This window comes from Ictalurus punctatus, chromosome 12, assembly GCF_001660625.3.
Source record: "Ictalurus punctatus breed USDA103 chromosome 12, Coco_2.0, whole genome shotgun sequence".
NCBI lineage: Eukaryota > Metazoa > Chordata > Actinopteri > Siluriformes > Ictaluridae > Ictalurus > Ictalurus punctatus.
Genome location: NC_030427.2, coordinates 9690608 through 9716098, shown reverse-complemented (window position 1 = coordinate 9716098; position 25491 = coordinate 9690608). Strand labels below are relative to the sequence as shown.

Genomic DNA, 25491 nt, shown 5'->3' with positions numbered 1-25491 from the left:
CAGGTGTTGTGTCAAGCACACCTGATGCAAATAATCAAGGGCTTCATTAGTAGCAACTGGACCTTTTTGGCACCATGGATGAGCGGTATATCTGGAGGAAGAAGAATGAAGAAAGAACACTCTGTCCACAGTCGAGCATGGTGGTGGCTCGGTGATGCTCTGGGGCTGCTTTGCATCCTCTGACACTGGAAACCTGCAGCGTGTGGAGGGAAGATGGATTCATTGAAGTATCAGGAAATCCTAGGAGAAAACGTCATGCCGTCTGTGAGGAAGCTGAAGCTTGGGTGTCATTGGATCTTCCAACAGGACAATGATCCCAAGCATACCTCAAATTCCACCAAGGCTTGGGTGCAGAAGAAGTCCTGGAAGATTCTACATGGCCATCACAGTCACCTGACTTGAACCCCATAGAAAATCTCTGGTGGGATTTGAAGGCGGCGGTTGCAGCACGCAAACCCAAGAATATTACTGACCTGGAGGCCGTTGCTCATGAGGAACGGGTTAAGATTCCTCAGGAAGCTGGTGTCTGGCTATGCATCCCGTTTGCAGCAGGTCATAACAGCAAAAGGGTGCTCTACTAAGTACTAAAGATGCTTGCCATGAAGGTCTTGAATAATTTTGAGAAGTCATAATAAGTTTCATTTTCAGTTGAATTTGGGGAAACCACTTGAAGCATTCGTTGTGTTGAACTATTTCAGTTTCTTTTGTTTGATTTATTCGTTGCAAACAGCTGAAAGTCTGTAAATTTTGACAATAAACCTGATTTGCATTGGGGGTTGAATCATTTTGATTGCAACTGTATGTGACCCTACAGTACTAGAAGTTCTGCTTAAATTGCATTTAAAAAAAAAAAAAAAAAAAATTCCCAGTCATGCTAACTGCTAGGTTACACAATAAAACGTTGTTGTATAATCAGATACTCTCACCCTATCACATCCCATGAGATTATTCAGATATATACACAATATACACAGAGCAGTTTGAGAATTGGCTTTGGAGAATTTGGAAAATGTCTAATAGTTTAGCTTTAAAAATATTAAAGAGGAGCCGACTTCAAAGACTGAACATTGAGGTTTATTGTATTTGTTTACAAGGTGGAATAGGGTAACGGTTGTTTTTTGCATACAGCCTGTAAATTAACTGAAAATATTACATTCAGTTTATCAGAAATTAACTTCAATTAATTTGTCATGGCTCCGACTATGTTCCTAAATTCTGTCATAATTGTCAAGCTCAAGTTTTCTCATGCCTACTTGTGTTGTATTGTGGCACATTAACGTTACCATCTCTCTTTAAAAAAACCTCAACTTCAACCATGCTCCTAAATTTTTGTAATTAGGAGCACAAGTGTTCCTAAGAGGAAATTTACCGTAGAGCCCTTTTTATATGGGTTTAGCTGCTACAGTGCCATGCAAACTACATTTGTCTTTCCTAATGTTCTGCTCATATCATGTTCACGTAAACTGGAACTCATATAGACATTTGCATACCTTGCATTCCTGCTCTGCATCAGAGCATGTTACTGTTTCAGTCTCTTTACTGGTTTAAAAATAAAATCGGCATATATCCATTTTTCCTCACACTGACCGTGTGAGCTAGTGTTTGGCAGAATTGACACTATCAGCCAATAATACACGAGCGTTTCCACGTAATATCCTGTAAACCCTGTCTGATTGGCCTCGCCTCTGTTCACTGAAGATATCAAATTACAGGCGGTCTTCTTTTATTGACGTTCAGTTATGTAATGACAAACCGCTCCAAGTGGAGAATTATTAAGGGCTAAAGAAAAAAATCTTCTGGGCTACAGCCCCTGAATTCCCAGGCCAGGTTTCTCCCCTGGCAGTGGCGCAAAATGTGATTTTTTTTTATTTTAAAAGTGCATTTTACTTAATGTTGTTTTTCTTAACAACAAATTTGTAACACAATTTTATTCACATCAGTAACTGTAATCAGATTACATAAATTTCAAATGTAATGCGATGCATTACTGCGTTATCAGAAAAAGTCATTGGAAAACTGTAACGCGTTAATTTGTAACACGTTATACGCAACTCTGGTCTTGACTAGGAGCAAATATCTGGGGAGGGATGTTTATCAGTGGGGGGGTGGGACAGAAAATAAATGACTCTTACAGTACTCTTAGTACAGTTCCTTAAAGTGATTTATACAGGAAGTAAAATTTAAATATGTGGTGAGTGTATATGAATTTTATGTGAGGAAGTGACAAATATATTGACAAAAAATGCGAGTTTATACACGTAGGAAAGGAGAACCAAGAGAATACTCATTGTTTCAGGGTCTACGGGGTCTCCGTGAGACCGCAGCATCGAGAGCAAAGCGAAGTTTTTTTTGAATAACATAAGATTACGCCGGCGGTTTCAGGAACATGTCCACAGTGATGGTATTATGGCAGAGACAGTATAGAGACCAAATAAATGCTCTCAACGCTGCTCTCGCCGAGACCCCATGGGACCTGAACCAACGCCTCAAAATGATTTTTCCACTTCTGGTTTTTCATAGCAAGCACGGTTGGTTCTTGCTGATCTGCAATCTGGATTTTATAATACAGCCTTGTTGAATTCTCAGTTATCCAAGTTCATTTACACATACACCAGGTCACTTCACATAATGTAAGACTAATAATAAATGGGGCGGCTGTGGTTCAGGTGGAAGAGCGGGTTGTCCACTAATCATAGGGTTGGCAGTTCGATCCCCGGCCCACATGACTCCACATGCCGAAGTGTCCTTGGGTAAGACACTGAACCCCAATTTGTTCCCGATGGCAAGTTCGCGCCTTGCATGGCAGCTCTGCTACCTTTTGGTGTGTGTGAATGAACGGGTGAATGAGAACCAGTGTAAAGCAGTTTGGAACCGCTAAAGTTAAAAGTGCAGACCATTTACCATAAATGGATTTAAAACTGTTTGGTTATTTAACAAATTATGTGAAATATATAATTGTTGTTTTGGTGACATTTTCTGTGTGGAGAGTTTTCTTAACATTCGCTTAAAGAGTAGCACGTGTCCGCGCAATAAAGCCATATCTGGAATGGTTTGTTTCAAGGATATTCCACAAGATTAAGTGCAACTATAAATGGACAAAAAGAACATGTATTTAGCAATTTTCTGTGGTATAAGAGGACTACATGCCTTGCAGTTATTGGAAAATAATCGCCTTCAGGCGGTAACAGAAACTGAACTTTGTATCACACCGCTCCATTATGGATTACGTTCCTATAACTGCACACCCCGTTGTGTGTTTTTTTTTTTATTTTTTATTTTTTTTTTATATTACTTACCTGTCACTTGTTGCACTTGTCTGGTTTCTTTGAATGAATGATTGAGTTTGTTGTTGTTGTGCTTCTTCAGTTGCCTTACTTCATGAACGAGCTGACGCTGACTGAGCTCGACATGGGCTGGTGCACTCCCAAAATCCTTTCGGCCTCTCCGCCCTCAGTGGATCATCAAGGTGAGACAAGGATTTATATATAACGCCACACAGTTTATATAGTAATGTTAATGGGGTTCTGGGTTATTTGGGGATTAGTTTGCCAGAATTTCTGTTATAAATATTGTCTTACATATTGAACATAACATTTTGGAATACATCTGTATTATTATTATTATTATTATTATTATTATTATTATTATTATTATTTTGTTAAAAATTTTATTTATTTATTTTTATTTTTTTAAATACACACACTGCATGACCGACCAAAAATAGGTCACATGCTATGATTGGATTGGATCATTATTGTAGTGATTATGATTAACTGATGCAGTGTGTAGCTTCTCGTTTCTTTAACAAACATGTCGGAAGACGTATCCCGTAGTCGTGGAAAAGATGTTACTGTGTTTCAGAAGGAGCAAATTATTGGCCTGCATCAAGCAAAGAAAACAACTAAGGAAGTTGCTGAAATTCCTGGAATTGGGTTAAGAACTGTCCAACGCGTTAGTAAAACCTGGAAGGAGAGAAGGAGAACTGTCAACTTTGCGGAGGAAATGTGGTCGGAAAAAATCTTGAATGATCTTTAAAATTCTTAGTGAAGTCACCGCATAAAAAAAAAAAAAAAAAAAAAAATTGACCGTAGAACACTCGGCTGTGTTTAATAGTGAAAGTAAGAGAGTTTCCACACACACAATGTGATGACAACGTACGGGATTGGGACTAAACGGCAGTGTGACCACAAGAAAGCTACTTGTTAGTGAGGCTAGTCAGATAAAAACGACTTCAGTTTGCTAGGGAGCATAAAGATTGGACTGTGGAGCGATTGGAAAAAGGTCACGTGGTCTGATGAGTCCAGGTTTACCCTATTCCAAAGCGATGGGTGCATCCGTGTAAGAAGGGAAGTTCCTGAATGTACAGAATGACCAGGTTATCCCATCAATGGATTTTTAAATAAAACTCCAGCAGTGTCTGCATAGCAATTTGATGGCACAGGTATATTCCAGGGTGACCATGCCCCGGATTCCTCGGGCTCAGATTGTGAAAGAGTGGTTCAGGGAGCGTGACGAATCATTTTCACACATGAATTGCCCATCACAGAGTCCTGACCTTAACCCCACTGAAAGTCTTTGGGGTGCGCTGGAGAAGATTCTCCAGTTCTACTCTGCCGTCCTCAGTGCAAGATCTCGGCTGAAAATGTACGCAACTCTGGACGGAAATAAGTGTGGATGTTGTACAGGGTTGTCAAAACAATGCCACGAGGAATACTTGCTGTAATTAAAGCTTAAGTATAAGAGTGTGCGCGTTCGTGCGTGCATGTGCGCATGTATGTGTGCGTGCTCCTGCCTAATATTGTGTAGGTCCCCCCCTTGTGCCATCAAAACAGCTCTGACCGGTCACGGCATGGACTCCACCTCTGGAGGTGTCCTGTGGTGTCTAGCACCAAGACATTAGCAGCAGATCCTTTAAGTCCTGTAAGTTGCAAGGTGGGGCCTCCATGGATCGGACTTGTTTGTCCAGTACATCTCACAGATGCTCGATCGGATTGGGATCTGGGGGATTTGGAGGCCAAGTCCACACTTTGAACTCCTGTTATGATCCTCAAACCATTCCTGAACAATTTTCGCAGTGTTCTGAGTGCATTATCCTTATATGATGCACTGTGTGTTCTGACATTTTTCTATCCGAGCCAGCGTTCACTTTTTCAGCAATTTGTGCTACAGTAGCTCTTCTGTGAAATCAGACCAGATGGTCTAGCTTTCGCTCTCCACATGCATCAGTGAGCCTTGGGCGCCCCTGTCCCTGTTAACGATTCACTGGTTGTCCTTCCATGGACCAATTTTGGTAGGTCCTAAACACTGCATATCAGGAATAACATCAAAGTCGATTAAATCCTTACGTTGGCCCAATTTTCCTGCTTCCTACACATCACCTTTGAGAACTGACTGCTCACTTGCTGCCTAATATATCCCACCCCTTGACAGGTGCCATTGTAAAAGATAAACATTGTGTGTGTGTACGTATATACATTAGGGACACACACAAGTCAAAATAAAATCAGAATCCGTTCCATTTGAGTAATACCAAATTACATGCAATAGTTACCCTTACTCTAGTTGTGTGTTGTTGTTGTTGTTGTTGTTGTTGTTGTTTTTTGTTTTTTGTTTTGTTTTTTTTTAAAGAAAAGTAAATTATAGAAACTGACCGTGTCAAATATATTTGGGTAAAGGGAAATGTTGTTGGTTGAACTACTCCTTGTTGGAGTATTATCAAGGCGTGACACTACTGGTAGAAATAACAGAAATAATCATCATTTTTCAGATTTCACAAACAAAACCCCTTCTCATGATTCATACGGTATCTGAAACTTCCTCATCTCCCCTCAGCGCTTCAAGCGGTTCCTGATTAACTGTGGTGTGATCAAGCCTGTGTGCGCATGTGACACTAGCACTATAACCCTGTCATCTGATTTTCATTGATGTCAGGTGATGACAAAATTCAGTAATGAATCGAATATGAATTCACTTTTAGACGCAGTCCAGTCATTTAAACATGCTCGCTCACTCTCACACCACAAACGCGCACACTGTATTCCATTATGAAGCAGCCTGTTCTATTAGACCTGCTTGGCTTTTGTTCAGAAGTGTAGGCGTCGTCTCGTGACCCGTCTCTGGCCTCCTTTCACTGTGACTAATGCTGTTGTGAAACGAAGTAAGACGTTTAACCCGGCGGTGACGAGGGGACGACGATACAATAACAATCGCAGATATGACGGGGTTATTTCATTTATTCTAATAAAAAGCGTCTTTTCTTTGAAGCAAACTTGATAATGACCCAAGAAGAAACCTCCAGCAGTGTCTGCATAGCAATTTCTTCTTTTTTTTTTTTTTTTTTTTTTTTTTTTTTTTTTTTTAAATCTTGCATGCCTGCATTATGCAAACCCAAATCTAATCATTGAATTGTTAATTGAAACCTTGAAATATCAACTTGTATTTAAACCAGGTTTGTCAGATTTACAACCCAGTACTGGTGCTATAATGGTGCTAACTCTGTTATTCCACTAGGGGGCAAAATAGAGCATTAAACGCAGGGCCGTCAACTTGGCTTAGCTAAGTATAAGGTTACCTAAAATGAGATTGATGCCCCAATTTAAAGGTGCCTTAGTCATGATTAGTTAAAATTATTCAAGGTCTTTAACTGTTAAATATGTCATTTTTAAAAACATTTGAATTCATTCATTTTTAATTCCTCGATCTTGTTCCCCTACTCCCACCCATGTACACAAAGCTTCACCCCCACAACAAGAGTTGGCATTACCAAGAACCGTCACGACTTCTACATCAAGTGCGTTCGGCTAAGGTTTAACACTATAAACGCACACAATTCAGTGCATACTGATTTACATGAGAATGGTCGAGTGCCTTCTCTGTCCTGATTTTGTCTGTAATGTAAAGAATATATCCACTTGATTCAATACGCAAAGACGGCCATTCAGACAATTCAAAGCTTTATACAGATTGCCTTTACGTACCTGTCCAGGAGCACCGTGGATAATTCTGTATCCAGCTTCATCCCCTTCCTTCACCAGTAATAAATTACTCCATCTTGCAAAAGCGCTGCCAGTGTTTATTCTGCTATGACTGTGGTTCCTGCTGTTAAGATTTTTTTTCGACGCACAGAGGGATTTTTGAATTTTTATTTATCTAAATTTTTTTTCCTCACATGAAAATTATCAAGCTGTGCTGGGCACTTTACCGGTTTCAGACTGAGGTGTGGGTCGAGTGAAGCAACATTGAGGAGCATCTATAAAATAACTTGATTACACCTTGTTATTATTATTTTTTATGAAAGTAATATTATGATGAAATGATTGCCTCACTTTTTTCCATTCTACATTGTTCAAACGTTCCTGTGTAGATTAATGTAGGTGCAAGTACAAGGAGAAATGGATTATTACAAAAAAGGACCCAAAATAAGATGGGGGGGGGGCTTTTTATTTTTATTATTATTATTATTATTATTAATATTTTAAATGTTCAGGGTTCTGAGAGTTTATAACTGGCTTTGAAGATCAAGGGAGTCTTTTGCTTTATTTCATACCTCTTCTGAGAAACATGCATTGCTAAATTTATTCATCGCGACAAGTGGAGGCACTACTAGACAGCCTTGTCTTCCCCACACTGCCCTCTACTGGCCTGATGCTAATTCTGTGCAAGCTGGCCTTATAGAAACGTGACTACATGTAGCTCAAATATCTTACTCCCATCCACACTTCCTGCTGGTAAGGACCCACCTCTGTTTACCAGGAGGATTATAAATGCATGTCCAGCTGTTTCCTCCCAAGTGAAGGCTTCTCTCACTGGCTGTGTGAAGAGTTTCGAAAAAGCTTCTTATCGCAGATTCCAAATGAACTGTGTGTATATCCTAAACTTCTGATTTTGGCTGATTGTCAATGATTATTAAGCTGCATGTTAACAAAGCTACTTTTCTCTCTCTCTGTCTGTCTCTCTCTCTCTGTCTGTCTCTCTCTCTCTGTCTCTCTCTCTCTCTCTCTCTGTCTGTCTGTCTCTGTCTGTCTCTCTCTCTCTCTTTGTCTCTCTGTCTGTCTCTCTCTCTCTCTCTCTGTCTGTCTCTCTCTCTCTTTGTCTGTCTGTCTCTCCCTCTTTCTCACTCTTTGTCTGTCTCTTTGTCTGTCTGTCTGTCTGTCTCTCTCTCTCTCTCTCTCTGTCTGTCTCTCTCTCTTTGTCTGTCTGTCTCTCCCTCTTTCTCACTCTTTGTCTGTCTGTCTCTCTCTCTCTCTGTCTGTGTCTCTCTCTCTCTCTCTCTCTCTCTCTCTCTCTCTCTCTCTCTCTCTTTGTCTGTCTGTCTTTCTCTCTGTCTCTTTGTCTCTCTGTCTGTCTCTGTTTGTGTCTCTGTTTGTCTCTCTGTCTGTCTCTCTGTTTGTCTCTCTCTCTCTCTCTCTCTCTCTCTCTCTCTCTCTCTCTCTCTCTCTCTGTGTCTGTCTGTCTCTGTCTTTCAGGTCTGTGGTTTGATGTGGAAGTCTCCTACAAGGGTTCGTTCCTCATGACTCTGGAGACGAAGATGAACCTGTCGCGATTGGGGAAGGAGGGTGAGGCTGTCAGCGAGTTTGGAAAAGACGGGTAAGACCAGCGCGATTCATAGCATCAGAATCAAGACCTCCATGAATTAAAAGTTTTCATCTTCGAACACACTTAATTGAGGCAATTCAAGCTGTTGAGCTGGTACGTTAATGAGGGATAACGGACATCTGTGGTGCTGTGGCCTCCAGGAGACTCACACCAACCGCATAATTGAGGACTGACTGTCTGGCGTCTGTTTTTCCAAGTGTGGTGTATCCAATAAGGATCTGTAGACTAGGTTGTGTGCAACCTAGACTAGGTTAAAGAGCAAATATATACGACATACATGCATATATACATACACATATACACACTTAAGAGAAACAGCCTTTTCTACATTGTCCTGATAACAAATCTGTTTGGCTGCTTGGGAAAACCTTTCATTTGATCAATGATGGATATTTTCTACATTATATAGTTCTTTGTCTATTTAATAATGTTCTAGTCTCACTGCGGTTTACACGCCGGCTGTAATTATACTTTAAATCTGCTGCTGTTTTAATAATTAGTGTGCTGCCCTTTTTTTTTTCTTCTTTCTTTCTTTCCTTTTTTTTCTTCTCCCCACTCTGTCTTTGTCTGTCTGTCTCCCTCTGTGTGTCCGTCTCTCTCGGTGAGTAACTTTTCTGCATCTTTTCTGAGAACTGATTTTCAGCATGTAATGTTTCTTTAAGGAATGACCTGTTGTTCCATTTTGGTGCCCGCGTCACAGCCCAAAACTCGCGTTGTGTTTCTGACGAAGGCAAAGTCTCAGCCTTTTCAGCTGACACCAGTTCAAGTATTAGTCGCAGGGCTTCTTTTTGGAGAAAAAAGAAAATGTTCTGGTATATTTCTGGCCAGTATTCAAATGAATTAGAGCTTTTCGACCAAGATTGAGTAACACTATTTTCAGCCCAACATGATTTAGTATATGTCAGAACTGGCGTGTGCTAATAATAAAAGGTTTTATTTATCTTTCAGTGATCCCATCACCGTACAGGTGAAACGCTGTTATCTGTGTGAGATTATACCCCACCAACAGTTCATTCAAGACTTTGATGCTTCTTCTGACAAAAAAAACAACAAAAACATGCCATTTTTTGCTTTGAGAGATTCTGATCCGTGTTTGTTTCAGTCTCTTGGAAGTTGAGACTCTGCTTAAAATTGGACGTCCTGCTTAGAACGTTGCACGTTTTTAACGTTTTATTTTGTGTGAATGTTTGTTTTTCTGCTCCTCCTTAAAACCGCATTGTGACCATTTTTACTTACGTTCCCTCCTCCATCCTTTCCCTCGGTGCCTAGTGACACCTTAAAGTGCACCTGTTATGGTTTTTCAGATATTACCTTTCATGTAGTGTGTGTTAGAGCTGTTTGTGAACGTAAAACGTTCAAAAATCAAAGCGCACGACAGAGTTATCGGCTCCCAAAAGCAGGAACCGATTCTGAACGGCTGAAACGAGTCGTTATTAATTCCAGACTTCACTTCCTGTACAAACCTGTGTAGGTTTGTAACAAAAAAAAAAAAATCCTGAAAGTCTTCATCGACTGCTCACGAACAGACGGAGCTGAAACTCGTTATGGTAGTGGGCGTTTCCTTCCAATCACAACAGACTGGGACAGCTGACCAATCAGAGCAGAGTATGCTCTATGAAAGGAGGAGTTTAGAATGAATCTTTTAGAACGGATCGTTGAAGTTGTTTTTGACAACGGGGGGGGGGGGGGTGTAAGGAAATGCCGCAATTTAAATTATGAGCACATTAAAGTGTCTTTTGATCTTGGATGCATGTAAATCTATTGTACGAGACCTCTGAAATTAAATTAGGCACACGTTTCAAAACCATAATAGGTGCGCTTTAAATCTTACCCATAATCTTTGGTTCATTGCAGTTCGACAGGAATAATTCACAGATCAAACTCTGAACTTTGTGTAGTTGAGCAATTATTCATTTTTCTTCGAGTCCTAGATTAATCTCCTGTTGTGTCTTGATGGTGAAACGAGCTTTGAATTATTGTAGCATGTTTGTTGAGGATTTATAATAATAAAGACAAAGGAGCCATTTTGTTCGGGATTATAACTGGGTGAGTGTAAAAGCCTGGAAAAGTCTCGTTTGACTCGGACACACCAGATTTATTTGGCCGAAATGGCCTCTTGCATCATCTTGGACAATGAGTTGTGCAAAGATTGCATTTCAGGTGCTAACTTTAACAGAAAATCTCATTTACACGCTTTCCATTGTTAAAAATAAAGTAGTACATTATTTGGACAGTCCACTATAGAGACTCTAAAAATCATCTGTAGACCATTTAACAACCTGTAGGAAAAAAATCAACAGGGTTGTGTGATGTGTACCAACCTGAAGTCGAGTTATTTATTACCATGCAGAAGTTTATTTTCATACAGCAGCATATTTAGGCGTTTTCTTCCTCTTATACCACTGCAATTTGGCAACGCTCACATTAATGTACAACAGATCGTACCATATATAATATTTATTTATTTATTTTTACATCGTTTATAGTTACATTTAATGTAATAATCACTTACCTTCTTACCTTGTAGCAGCTATAAACAGCCATTCCCTCAACAGCCTCTCTGTTTTCACTCTTCAAGTCAGTAAGGCACATTAGATGCCGAACACATGCTAAACTCAATCCTGAAGTCTCTCGAGTGGTGGAAAACGTGAGAAAATAAAATATGTCTGTTAAAAATGTTTAGTAGTTTTTGATTATACCAGCTGTGAATTAGCTGATACTATAGAAATAATACCAGGTTAGAACTAGTGCAATAATATACACAAGGCATGTTATAGAAAATGAGTCAACACCTTCTGACCAATCATAATCAAGAGTTTAATAGTAGTGAGGTATACACTTTATGGATGGTGATGTTTGAAGAGAAACTACTGTGTGTGTGTGTGTGTGTGTTATTTATATTTATATATATATATATATATATATATATATATATATATATATATATATATATATATATATATATATATATATATATATATGCTATAAGCTTAAAATAGAAAACACTTTTGCTCCCACTTTATTTGAATAGAGTAGTTTGTAGTTTTTGGTGTTTAGTAGATGAACTAGTCTCTAATCCTATTGCGAGACATGTCCGGGCTGATTGACTACAGTTGGGGTAATTTCTTGACGCAACTTTTCTTTCAAATTGACTTTATCATAGCTTCTCATTGCAGCCCCCTAGTGGCACAGTTGGCAAATTTCATGGTGCGAAAAAATTTGACCCTTGATCTTTTAAAAAAAAATTCTAATAATAAAACCATACAAGCTTCCGTACAATGAACTGTTCTTCATATCCTCTCATTACCCACAGCTCCTATATATATAAGCTGAAGCTTTATACTCTGTGTGTGTGTGTGTGTGTGTGTGTGTGTGTGTGTGTGTGTGCATGTGAGTGTTTAGTAGGATTGTGATGTATGCATGCTTTTTGTATTTGAGCACATAAGGAGTCATGTCTTCATTCATGGTTAAAGAGTGCTTGGTTCAGTCCTGGCCAGTTCAGTCTGCTTGTTTGTTCTGTTGGGCTGGATTCTGTCTAAGGCAATAGTTTATAAAAGTTAATCGTGTGTGTTTGTGTGTGTTTCTCAGGCACAGGCCACGTACGTACTGCCTGGCCGATAGTGATGAGGAGTCGTCCAGCGCCGGGTCCTCTGATGAGGAGGACGGGACGGAGAATGTCGCTGATAAAAACCTGCTGTCGGGTGCAGAGGGGTGAGTGGATTCTCTCGGACACTTCTAAAACCTCCCTCGGATAAATACCAATACCGGGAAATTAGCACATAATGCTAATAATTGGGAATAAATGTTACCGGTTCCTTTAGCTAGTCACATTCCTTCTTTCCAGATACACTGGAGTCCACAGGCCGAGCAAGATCATGAGATTCGTGGACAAGATTACCAAGAGCAAATATTTCCAGAAGGCTACAGAGACCGAGTTCATTAAGAAGAAGATCGAGGAAGTGTCAAACACACCACTTCTGCTCACTGTGGAGCTTCAGGAGTGTAAGGGAACGCTGGCTGTCAACATCCCGCCTCCCCCCACCGACAGGATATGGTAAACTCCGTCACTCACTAATGCACATATAATGGAGATAATGGACATGTAATGGCTTGACCCTGATGCCACATAGTGGTGTAATCGTGCAATTACAGTGAGATTTTCAGGGATAGCTGGTGTAAATCTACACCAGAGTATAACGAGCTACTGATCTGAATTACACTGACATTAAAGAACTGCTAACCACTGCAGCAGGTTAAATGGTGTTGTGTTTTGCAGGTACGGCTTCCGCAGCCCTCCTCTTCTGGAACTGAAGGCTCGTCCCAAACTCGGAGAGAGAGAAGTGACGTTTGCACACGTTACTGACTGGATAGAAAAGAAACTGGAGCAGGAGTTTCAGGTACAGACTCGAGGAGCCCTCGCAGCTAGCGGAGATCTAGATGAAACACAAGGATAGATCAAGTAGTGCTTAGAATTGATGCATTCCTCGCCGTACCCCTATAAAGAGCCAAGTTCATCATGAGAGTTCTGTACCCAAGCCGGGTTGCTCCAGTCCCTCCAGGTTTCCACGATTTTTGCGACCGCAGTCGTTAACGCAAATGAAGGAAACGCCGCAATATTTGGAGGAGCTTGCGATTTTTCAAAATCACCGCAGATTTCCCACTGATTTGGGCCAAGACTAGTCAGATGACGCCATCACAAGCCCTATTCGATTCACATGCATCGAACATGACTACAGCTGAAAGATCTCATTTACCAACAAACCTCACCGTGAAAGACCGTGCCAAACTATTTTGTGCAATTTCAAGTAGTTTTCCGCAAAAAAAGCACGCAAATTTCTTTGCATTGCAAACTTTGAAAAAAGCCACAGCAAAATCCAGCATTTTTGGCTACAACAGTCACAACAACAACAAAAAAAAGAAACGCAGCAAAATCCCATATGCACTTCTACACCATTTTGAACCAACCATATGCATGTTACAGAGATAATCTATACGATGTAATGTATATAATAGATAATCTCACTTGGGTACAGTACTATATCAAATCTGCTGCTGTAATTGTAAAGACTAATGTATTATTATTCACAATATACTCATACTGCGCAGCCTTTCAACCTTTTATAAGTACTGTTTGATACGCTGTACAGTATACAGTTGTAAGAGAGTTATGATTCATAATCCCACGGTCACCCAGATGAGGATCGGTTCGTTCTTCCTCATGTCGTCACGGTGAGTTTTCTTGCTACCGTCTCGTCTGCTCATTAGGGATCTAAATCTACTAGCTTTGTGACCGTGTTTATTGCCAAAAGCTCTGTGCATATCGAATTGTCAAGTTGAATTCCATGTCTGAGTGAGTAAGATGCATTTAGTCCCATCTTTATATAGACTGCTTTGGTTTTATTTCTACTGGGCTGGTGTCTATGGTGCTTTTTTTGTTTGTTTGTTTGTTTGTTTAAACACCCCGTCATTGATCAAAAGCCATCACATCTTTATGCCTGTATAATAATTGAACTAGGTAACCTCTGTTTCTTGAGAAATATGAGCCATGCCTCCTACCTAAACTCCTGTTTTTGCACTATTTTCACAGAAAATCCTCGTGATGCCAAACATGGATGACGTGTGGCTCACCGTCATGCATTCTGCCATGGACCCTCGGTCAGACGCTACGGCAGCGGATAGCAAGGAAGCCACGACAGTCCCCGAGGGTGACGTTCTACCCTCCGAGGGGCCTTGAAGCACCACTTCTAGTTCCGGTATTGGCCAAATGAGAGCTGATGTTATGGGTATAAAAAGGGGGACATCAGTGGAGAGTATGTTTTGGATATGAAGGACTTGAGAAAAAGAGTAACGTAGATGCAGGAAGGAGAACAACGTGCAATAACGAGCTGTGAAGGAAGATCGATGACACTGCGAATATGTAATCCGGTTAAGATGAGGTATCTGTGTTGGCGTGCATAAAGCGTTCGAACGTTAACCTGTGATTTATAATGGAGTGTGGCAGAGCAAAAGGTGTTCGACTCCACGTGTTGGAGAACCACTGCACTATGACTTAGTACATACTAAACGTCTATAGAGATTTTTATTATTATTATTATTATTATTATTATTATTTAAACATACAGATCTGCGTTTGTTTCAGTGTGTATACGCTGCGCATTTCTCATGCATTAACCCACCTGATTTGGCTCTTCTGCTAATTAGCACACTCTTCCCCTCCATCATGGTGCAGATGGACTCGAAGTCTCCACTCTGTGATTGCAGCCTTAAGCTATGTGATTTTTTTTTTTTTTTTAATTATTATTATTATTTTTTTCATAAATGATTAGATCATTGCTAGGATTGGCTGATCCTGGATCAGCTTTCACGAATACTGTGCCTGAGTACACTGCCCTCGATGAAGTTCTTTTTCCTTGTACCTTGAAGGAGGCTATTAGAAGACTAATGTTTTGCGTGTGAGAGTTTACAAGAGAGAACGTAAATGTATATGGGTATAATATTGAGGCATACGACCTCCATTTAAAATAATACTAGCATCAAATGCATAAATCTAAACAAACCGCTAAAAACTAGACTCGAGTGTCTCATCTGAGCACATAAGAGTCGACAATATCGCAGTATATCATATAAACCCATATCGGCACATGCCTCCTGAGACAACACTGCGTTTAAGTGTGCGTTTGCGGCCTGTACCGCTAACACGCCGCTCCATTTGATATGCACTGCATCTGAACTGTTGATGGATGTGTCATTTATCAGCCTCCCTGTTTGTAATTCCTCTACATCACCTTCTCACTAGAAGCCTTTCCACACTCTAAATCGAGAGCTGCACCTTTTACCCAATACGGACGATTTATGTGGTTTTGCCTGTTAAAAACCAAATACTGTGATTATAACACGCACTAATGACGATATTTATACAAAAGACACTCTGTCTAGCGGCAGCCAGACGCACATTAACCGGGTAACACACACAGAAAGAATGTGTGCTTGGAAGTAAGCCAGCTTAATCATTATACATATATAATGTCATGCAATTTAAAGATGCAGTTTGTAATGAAGTGGTTTTGAAGCAAATAATCCGGTCATGTGTGGTGGCCTGGGAAAACCCTTCGTATGGTGAACTATATCGTACTTCCCTGTCCGTCTTTTACATGCATCTGAATCATAAAGAAAGTCCTCTATCATTTGAATCCCTGGTCACAAAAATATCAAACTGCTCCTTTAAATTCCCCTGACATATGTTCATCTAATGTTGGTTACTTCATTAACACCACCACTAACATTCCCTGTAAAACCATTTGTTCACTATACATACATCTATAGGCTTTGCCTGGTAGAGGGTCAGCGAGATGTGACTCACGAAAGAGTTCCAGTTACGATTGTGCACAAGGGTACACGATCTTCTCGTGCGCTTGATGTCAGGTTTCCAGATGTCAGACAATAAATGGCAAAGGTCGCACGGTCATAACTGGACCATAAAAAAACTAAAAACGAGATGACAAACTTGCTTCCCATGAATACATTCTTTATAATTACCCTATGAGTGAATCATCATACTTCCCAGTGCCACTTTAGTGAGTGTGGGGTTGTATGATTGGGTATGATATGATGACTGTGTTAATACAATCAATAATGGTACTGTGTGTCTGTGTGTGTGTGTGTGAGATATTATGAGGAGGGAGAGAGAGAGATACAGTATGCAGAAAGTCTGATTGTAATGAATGTATGACTTTTTGTATTGTGTGTGTGTGTGTATAGGTCTAGTGTCAACTGTTCATGCTACTATATTGAGTTTATTATTTGATACAAATGAAGACAATATGAAGCTCTTTCACTGATAGAAGAATTAATATATACCATGTACGAGTGTATGTCAAGCCAATTTGCCTAGTATGACTTTGTGTCATTTTTGGAATCAAAAGCCAAGCAGTAAAGAAGTGAAACTGTTAGTTTCATGTTTGTTAGAATTTCTCATTTTTTCTTTGTTTGTTTGTTGGGTTTTTTTTTCATCCATTTTGTAAACCTGCGGCTTGGAGGCGCTAAATGCCGATTAAACAGACGGTAAAGCTTTAAACACTCACTAATTGCGGTCTTACAGTCACCATTGTGCCATAATGGTTTTGGAAATCCGGGCCTTGTTTGAGATGTTATTAGAAATGCTCGAGATATCTCTCTGGTTTATGATCTAGCAATTCTGTTCACATGTTATTGTGATCTGTTGTACTTCTATACGTTTCCACTGGGAAGGATATTAACCTTAAAAAAAACGAACCTCCGCAGTTGTATTTGTGCCTGTCTATTAATAAGGAAGACACTGTTCGTTATATCGCTTCCTGAATGAGCGCCAGCTTTATTTTGGAAGCAGAAATGTACTGCCCCAACCCAAGTGAACAGTGTTTCAAACACAAGTGCCCACTTTTTTTTTTTTTTTTTTTTTTTTTTTTTGAAATTTTGTGTTGATCATTGTGATATCATATTACCGATTACTGACCCAGGCACGTGCGCAACAGAAATGAATGTGTATCCTGGTACGCTCAAACACGATATTCCACGCACTACTAATAAACGTCATGCCGATGGTGACGGGCTGGACGTTGACCATATTTCCTTAAATTGAAGTTACAAATGTTTTTATTCGTTTGTTTACAGTGAGAATCTATGTTTGTATGATGGATTTCTCTCAGACATTCACAATGTAATGTAATTTTTTTTCTTTCTTTTCTGATTGTTTTCTTTGTTCAACAGTGTAGGAAATCCTCTTTTTTTTTTTTTTTTTTTTGCCTTAAATGTAGCTGGCAATCAGGGGTTGGAACAACATTAATTACTCTCAGCAAGGTTAATCTGTATTACTGAATCATCAGTGAAAGGAAGTGTAATTTGCTGACATCCTAACAATGAAGACTGTAACTGGATCAGAAATCTGTGTATGCCAATACGTGTGCCAGTCTGTGTCAATAATCAGTGCAGTATTAATAATAGATTTGCTTCTTCCTCTCCTTTGGTCACGGTATGCCTTCTACAAACAAGTGTTGCAAAAATGCCTGCTTGTTTATGAATATTTTGCTTGCTATTGTACAAGTGTCTTTATTAAAATGTTAAAACTGTATGAGCTGTAATTTTTCTTAAAAAGATTGAATAAAGATTTTTTCTTATTTGTCCCAGTTTTAATGTGTCGTGAACAGAGGAAAAACCATTGTCTCATCCTAAAATCTTTATTTCTACCTGACTTACAAAGTTTAGTATAGTACAGTAATATGCAGTGCACGGATTGTGTACGCCGGTATGAAATTTCTCCTACATGTCCACCCCAAAACGCGTGTGCATGTAATATTAGGGATAGCATGTGGTGTGGGGTGTGGCATCACTGCCTCAGTACTCCAGGGTCGCTGGTCCGATCCTGATCTTGGGTCACTATCTGTGTGGAGTTTTGCACACACTCTGTGTCCTTATAGGTGTTCTACGTGTTCTTGGGTTTCCTCCTACCTCACAGGAACATGCTTTTATTGTCTAAAGTGTCTCAAGGTGTAAATTTGTGTGCAAGGTGCCCTGTGTATTTCGACCTCACCCTGAGCGTTCCCAGAACAGCCTCCAGATCCTGAGCGTTAAAGCTTACTAAATCTTCTAAGAGTGCATCAAGGTCCCTGGATTGATCATGATCTTGGGTTACTATCTAGGTGGAGTTTTGCATGTTTTTCTAGTGTCCTTGTGGGTTTCCTCTGGCTCGTCTGGTTTCATCCCACCTTCTTCCTAAAACATGATCGTGGCAATTAAGCCAATCTGCCTACTAGGTCTGAATGAGTATGTGTGAGTTAGTGAGTGCATAGTCGCTGTGATAGATTGCTATCCTGGGCTGTATGTTGATGTAGCGGTTAGTACGTAGTGGTTTTCCTCACACCTCTGAGGTTAGGGGTTCAAATCCCACCTCTGCCCGGCATCAGGCAGCCTGCGGCCCTGTGTAGGATAAGCACCGTGGAAAACGGATGGGTTGCTATCCTATCTGATGTGTGTTCCTGCCTCACTCCCACAGGGTTCCTGAGACTGACTTGGTTCACACCATAACCCCGACCAGTGGCTACTAATCCAGGAACATCCATCCGTTTGCCACGACGAATTAACTTATAACTCAATTTTAACCTTACTTTTTATCTCTCAAATGGAAGACTACTCAATCTTTTCATGTTTCCACACCGTTCAGAGAAGTTTTGGAATTAATAATTCTGGTGTGTTTCCTGTCCTCATCCAGGAGGTGGCAGTATTATCCGGAATATCTAATTGTTTTTTTTTTCTTGGGGATGCTGTTCACATTGTGGTTTGAATGCGTGAACAGTATCTAAGCAACACATTATATAGTGGGGAAAGTATTTCATTCGAACATAACATAGCTCATTGGAGAGATAAAACTCAAAATGAAAGATTATTTTTAAAAAATATATATTTGTTAAAACTTTTTATTATACAATTGTCCAGTTCCTCTTTCATCTCCAATAAATCGCCTCAGCTTGTCGTGTGTTGCTGCTCAGGTAAGTGAGGTATGTTCTGGAAACTTCGCGCGCACGAAAGCTATTGGTGAGTTTCCTGCTTCGAGGGGCGTGGTCGGAGTCGCGTGCGCGCGAGGAGGGGCGGTGTTTCCTGCAGCCCGCGTGGTCATCATGCAGCGCGCGCTCTGCTGAACTGCAGTGTAGTATCGCGTCGTCGCTGAGAAACAGAGACGCGCTGAGTTCCTCTTGCTAATTACAACTTCTCCCGCATCCTGACAAGGAAAATACCAGGAGCTTGTGCAGCGACATGTCCTTAAAGACTCACTAAATCCTACTGAGACGTCAAACCAAACCGTTTTTCTTGTTGTTGTTTGGTACACGCGCAGAAAAAGATGTGAGCGCGCCCTCGAGACGGAAAAGCTACATTTTTTTTGTATTGTGACAGGCGAGTAAAGCTAGCGACCGCCTTCTTGTGCTTCACACATCTTCCAGTGCCACGAAGACTGTATCCCGTTAACGGTTGGTCGAGAAAACATTCTCGTGTTTTTGTTTTAAATTTAAAAGTTCTTTCTTCTTAACGGTTCTTAACCGCTCACTCTTCAGGACGCGAGAAAATCTTCCCAACTCCCGTTCCTCTCGTCTTCTTTTCAGGACTTCTCTGAAGTGATTATTTGCACCTTCTGTTCTCTGCACTAGTTTATACTCAGACTGGGAACATGTTGATGAAAGAGTACCGGATATGTATGCCTCTGACTGTTGAAGAGGTAAGTTCTCCTCAGTGTTAATAGTGACTCTGTATTGTTTCAACGCTCCTGTTTATTTCTATAGTTTGGGCACCTGGATTCAAGTTCAGCAGTTCACTCGGTTCAGTAGGTGTGTGGAGTCGGTTCAGTGTTGTAGCGTTTCCTTCAGCGTGGTAATCATTTCTAAACTCTAGCTGTGAGTACGGCGTGTTAATTGGATATTGGTAAGAATTTATACACCTGTGAGTGAGTGAGAGAGAGAGAGAGAGAGAGAGAGAGAAATCCAAACACCGACTTAATCAAGTGCTGGTGTCGGCTCTCACTCGACTCTGTCGAGTCACATTCTCCGAGCTGGTGTTCAAACACTAACACAAGATACCACATTTAACACCAGATATTTTAATCCGATTTTTAAACTCTTAAAAAAACAAACAAATAAATAAATAAAAGGTAGTGTTCACTCTAACTTAAATCTTTAGTGTTTAACTTAAAAGGTAGCCGTTGATTCAACACTGTAGGAGTTACTCATTCATTTTAAGTAACAACAACTGGTTCATTCTGTTCAGGGTCGCAGTGACCCTGAAGGCTATCCCAGGTGAAACCAATCAATTAATTAATTAGTAATGAGTAGCATGTGTACGGACACTCACACCTAGGCATCATTTTAGCATAGGGAGTTCACATGAGGATGGGTTTGTCTTTTTGTTTTTTGTTTTTTTGCAAGTTTGGAGGAAATTCAGAAAAAAGGGAAACTCCTCTATACAGAGATTAAACTAGGTAGAGGGGTGTAACCTGGCCTGGGCGTTCATACGAGATGTTTTTTCTTTAGCCCCGAATAATTCTTCGATTGGAACAGTTTCACTACATAACTGAACGTTGGTAAAAGAAGACGGCAAATGGATATATACGATATCCGGGTTTGTTTTGTTTTCAAACCAGTAATGGGGTTGAGCTGTGACATTGCAGACTGTGACACCCTTAAACATAGTACAAGCTGTTTCAAGCAAAACTCTAACTAGGTGTAATAGGCATCAAGAAAATCACACCCTCTCACCAAATAAGCTACACAGCTACTAGTCCAAGCTCTTATCTCAAAACCGGACTACTTCAACGCACGACTCTCGGGCCTCCCAGCCAGCTCCATCAAACCCCGTCAGATGATTCATAATGCAGTAGCACGTCTCGTTCTCAATCAGCCCAAAAGAACCCATATCACACCCTTCTTCATCTCCCTCCACTGGCTTCCTGTAGCTACCCGAATCAAATTCAAGGCCTTGGTGCTCACGTACAAGACCTCGTCTGGAACAGCATCCTCCTACCTCAACCCTCTCCTGAAGACTTGCGTTCCCTCACGCAATCCGCGATCGTTTAATGACCAACACTTCAGCGTGGCTCGAGGTCCCTTACAAGAACCTTCACACTAACTGTCCCTCAGTGGTGGAATGAACTTCCAACCTCAATCCAGACCGCAGAATCTGTCACCAACTGGAAAAAAAAAAAAAAAAAAAGGCTAAAGACCCACCTCTTCTGTGAACACTTAACTAACCCGTAACATGCCAACCCCCACATTTATTTATATATTTAAAAAAAAAAAAAAAAAACCTACTCTGGCTCTTACACCTGGACTTTACTTCTCTAGAACTTAAAGATCTTGTATTGTATCACTACTTGTATTGTTCTCCGCTTGATGTATCGCTGTGCTTGTTTCCTCATTTGTAAGTCACTGTGGATAAAAGCGTCTGCTAAATGAATAAATGTAAATCTACTGTTAAACAGTGTAGGTGTTTTGCGTTGATATGAAACAATGAGTTCATTCAAGAACCCCAGGTGTTAATCAGATGTTGTTTTAACATACTCGGCAAGCCAGCCTCCTTGATTTGACTGTGTAAGCAGATGTGATGTGAAGGTCATTAAGTCGTATGATATTAAGCCTGGCGTCGTGTAGGTGCTGCACCCTGCACGTTAAGCGCAGCCTTAAGCAGAGCTTAGGAAAACGTTCAGTCTTTAAGCCGTAGATCAGGGCTAATGTGCAGGCTGCATACCGATAGGATTACAGCAGTGTGTTAAGCCCAGAGCCTTCGCACGGTTTCATTTCATGGGTGGACAAATCATAAATGTATCACACTTACAGCCGACTAGGCGAGTAAAACGTCCAATGTGCTGACCAGTCAAATGTTTTGGTTGCCTGGAAACCTTGACTAGAGTAAAAAGTGGTAGCGAGCAAAACGTACTCATACGGCAAGCTAATCACGAGCCATCCATTTTTAACGAAGCTTCTAAGGTAGCACTTCATGTTTGTGTCTTCAAACAGAAATTCAGCTTGTCGTTTTTGGCTATGCGCTGCAGTGTTCTGTCCTCATGTCACACGCGAAAGATATTCGTTAAGATTTATGATCTCAAAACTACCATTTTGTACGTGCATTTAGACCCCGTTCCGAAGTTTTTGGCAACATTAAGAAGATTTTTAAACAAAAGTTATATTAAACAAAATACAAGACTTGATGTGAAAATGAAAACCTGTTTATACACCAGTCATAGTTCATTCTCCTTCTTCCTCTCACACTTATATTTAAACATGTGGTTCTTCATCAACACTCAACGTTGTGTTTAAAGCCATTTTGGCTTCAGGAGACAGGAATGTTAAAGAAAGCGTCAGAGGCTAGCGGTCTACTAACGTTGGTTTCGCAGGAGAAACCTGTTCCAGATCACATTAACAAAGATGACCTAACATGGAAGCTATCTTGAGGACTCGTATTAGGGTGTAAAAAGAAAATCAAGGCTCCAAAATCGCGTGCCATGCTTTTGAGAGATGCAGCTCCGGTCAAATCGTGACCCTTTTCTCACCCACATGTTTTCTCATTAGAGCATCGTCTTCCTCTGTGGTCACAAGCATTGATGCATAAAATGTTATCAGGATGCTACACACTGAGCCGGGGCTTGGCTGGACAGCCACTTCCTGTTAGAGAGAGTGGCCAAGAAATTCAACAGCGGTAAAAGGAGGGTGTGTGCTCCGTTTCCTCAGAGTCATTGCTTGAGACTTGAGTCAGAGAAGCGAGCCAGGAATGTGACAGTCATAGGTTTGAAGTCCTCGAGTGACTGCACATACACTTATCGGCCACTTTATTAGGAATGCCTGTGCACCTGCTAAATCCATAAAATCATGCAGACACAGGCGAAGAGCTTCAGTTAATGGTCATGTCAAACATCAGACTGGGGACAGTGTGATCTCGTTGACTTTGACTGTGAAACTGGACTGTTGAATACTGGGGGAAAAAACGTCATCCGCCGTTATTAATCTCAATTTCTGCTTCGATGTACAAATAGAACAGCAGGAATTTGGCATGAATCAACGTTTAGGAAATCCACATAGCTTGCGGAGGTCTTTTTTTGACACTGTTATGGACTCTAAATGGACCAGTCATCTCAATTCCCAATATTCCAGCCCAAATCATCACTTCACCACCTCCTCTCTGACATCGCAGTCTTGTTGGAGACAGGGTGGCCATTCACCAACCATCCAGAACTCCTTCCATCTGGACCATCCAGTGTAGCACGGCATTCGTCCGTGAATAAAACTGTTTTGGAAATTAGTCTTCGTGTATTTCAGAGCCCCACTGCAAACGTTTCTCTGTGTGAGCTTTGGTTAGGGGTGGTGGAACAGCAGCTTTATGCACAACTGCCCGTCTCTGGTGGATTCTGCATTGAGAGGTTCTTGGCACTCCAGAGATACCAGCAGCTTCAAATACCTGATTACTACTCAACAGTAGGGTTGTTTTTTTGTTTTTGTTTTTAAATAGCTGCCCTTTTTAAATATCAGACTTTCCTTAATAAGCCTTTTTCCGATTGAATGCGTCTGTGCTCTGAGTCACTCTCAAATCTTTTGACAGTTTGTTGATCTCTATTCCGTTTCCACAAAACATCAGTTGTTTTGATGCCTTTAGACACTGCACTGAAAGATCTTTCTTCCTCCTCATATTGCATGAGAATTGTGACTTGCTTAATAACGTGAGACAACCTCTTTAAGTAGGTTTCCCTTTAATAATCATTTGGAACACGGTGTATATTCCTCGTTATAGACTGGGCTGTGTACTAGAGGGTTACTCTTCCAGTAGTCATTGCATCAGGCACCTCGCCCATGAGCTACTCAATGTACAGTGTGCTCATATGCGCACAGCGCTCTCCACCAACACCATCATAACAAAGTCTTCCGGAAGAATGCTGATCATCCCTCTAGTACAGTTCCAGAGTGCATTTAATAAGTTCCGGCTTGCTCGTGGAGGAACAACACCTACACCGGGTGTAGGTTTTGCTGTATTGTTCTGTTTAAATATCTTTTGTCCTGAGTGTAGACGCTGCAAGGTTTAACTTTGGACTGTGAAGCGAGAACTTATTTTTATGCAACGCATTTACGAAACTCCCATGTGGTTATGTAATGATTTGGCTCATGTAGTAGAAGAAATGCTGGCCAGTTCTTAAGGTGTGTGTGTGTGTGCGTGTGTGTGTGGAAAAGTGGTATCGGAGAATGAATTCTGCCTCAAGTTGCTTAAGATAGAAGTGTATGCAAGATGAGTGTTGTAGTGGTCCTAGAGGAGGATTCCTTGTCTGCCTTCCCAGCTGATGGGTGTAAGAGAACCAGCGAAGGTTATGGATGCAGGTGTGTGTGTACACAAGCTTGGAGCAGTGCTGGATTGGAGTTTTGTATGATTGTGCAATCATGTTGTGAGCAGCTGTTTGGTTTGGCACCTCATCACGCGGGGAGGCTTCAGATTGCAGCTACAGTGTGTCACACAGCAAGGGATTGTTGCATGGTGTGCGATTTTTATATATATATATATTATAATTTTAAATTAAGCATTCAGTGTTGTGCTTTAACCTGAAACATGAGTATGCACACAGGTTAGCGATGTCCATGGGAGAGTGGGTCAGATGTCAGGCTGATTCACCTCACACGACACTTCTTGTGGTCCATTGTATACTTTGGATTGAGTTGAGTTAATATTTGTTTCCAAGGATTGATCCATTTAAACAATTTGGATAGGATACAGAGTCATTGGCACTCCTTCTGGGGCAAAGGTGGGGGACCTTTTTGTCCCGAGTCCCCTGGGGTAGGGTCCAGGCTTCCTGCGACCCTGTTCAGGATAAGCGGTAAGGGAAATGGATGGTTATTCTGTCCTTTTTATGGTCACCATAATCTCTTTGTGAATGGAACCTGCTCATGAAACACCACGGGATTGGTCTCTTATTTCTTCTAAAGCGGCTAAAAATGAAGGATTATTGCTTGTTAACCCAATTGCCCATAATCCTCTCCAATCCATGCCACATCTGTCCCAATCCTAAGCCGTGCTGTGGTGCGGACCGCGATGTGCTTTTCTCTTATCGCCGACTTGCACAGCTCCCACATTATCAAACCCTGAGTGGCGTCATAGAAAGCAAATGAGTCAGTGAAATGGTACTTAGCGTAAACCTCAGACTGTGTCAAGTGTTTATCAGCGCTGGAATACAAACACGGGCTATCAGTCGTGCTACAGACCTCCTCATTCTCACCAGTGCTAGCGTTCAGGCATGGCGAAGGTCCGAGCATGACATGTTAATCTTAAGCATGTACAGATAATCTGTTCTTGTGGTATTCAGACGGGCAGAATATTATCTTGGAGACCCGTGTTCCAATTGGCCAG

The 25491-nt window shown here is 40.9% G+C and overlaps 2 protein-coding genes across 5 annotated transcripts in view; both read left to right on the top strand.

Annotated features, from left to right (window-relative positions):
• The window catches only part of LOC108273123 (testis-expressed protein 2), a 51074-nt gene extending 33323 nt beyond the window's left edge, over window positions 1–17751 (top strand). For all 3 annotated transcript variants that reach the window (XM_053684151.1, XM_017482152.3, XM_017482153.3), the window contains 6 exons: window positions 3367–3466; window positions 8466–8586; window positions 12184–12306; window positions 12440–12649; window positions 12872–12992; window positions 14183–17751. In XM_053684151.1, the coding sequence (XP_053540126.1) occupies window positions 3367–3466; window positions 8466–8586; window positions 12184–12306; window positions 12440–12649; window positions 12872–12992; window positions 14183–14329 (822 nt within the window). In that variant the 3' untranslated portion in view covers window positions 14330–17751. The remainder of the gene's footprint in view (window positions 1–3366; window positions 3467–8465; window positions 8587–12183; window positions 12307–12439; window positions 12650–12871; window positions 12993–14182) is intronic.
• A 1452-nt stretch (window positions 17752–19203) lies between these two features.
• Window positions 19204–25491, top strand: part of pitpnc1 (phosphatidylinositol transfer protein cytoplasmic 1) — a 70057-nt gene continuing 63769 nt past the window's right edge. The window contains exons 1-2 of one of the 2 annotated variants that reach the window (XM_017480655.3): window positions 19204–19592; window positions 19725–19837. In XM_017480655.3, the coding sequence (XP_017336144.1) occupies window positions 19790–19837 (48 nt within the window). In that variant the 5' untranslated portion in view covers window positions 19204–19592; window positions 19725–19789. 2 annotated transcript variants of the gene reach the window in all.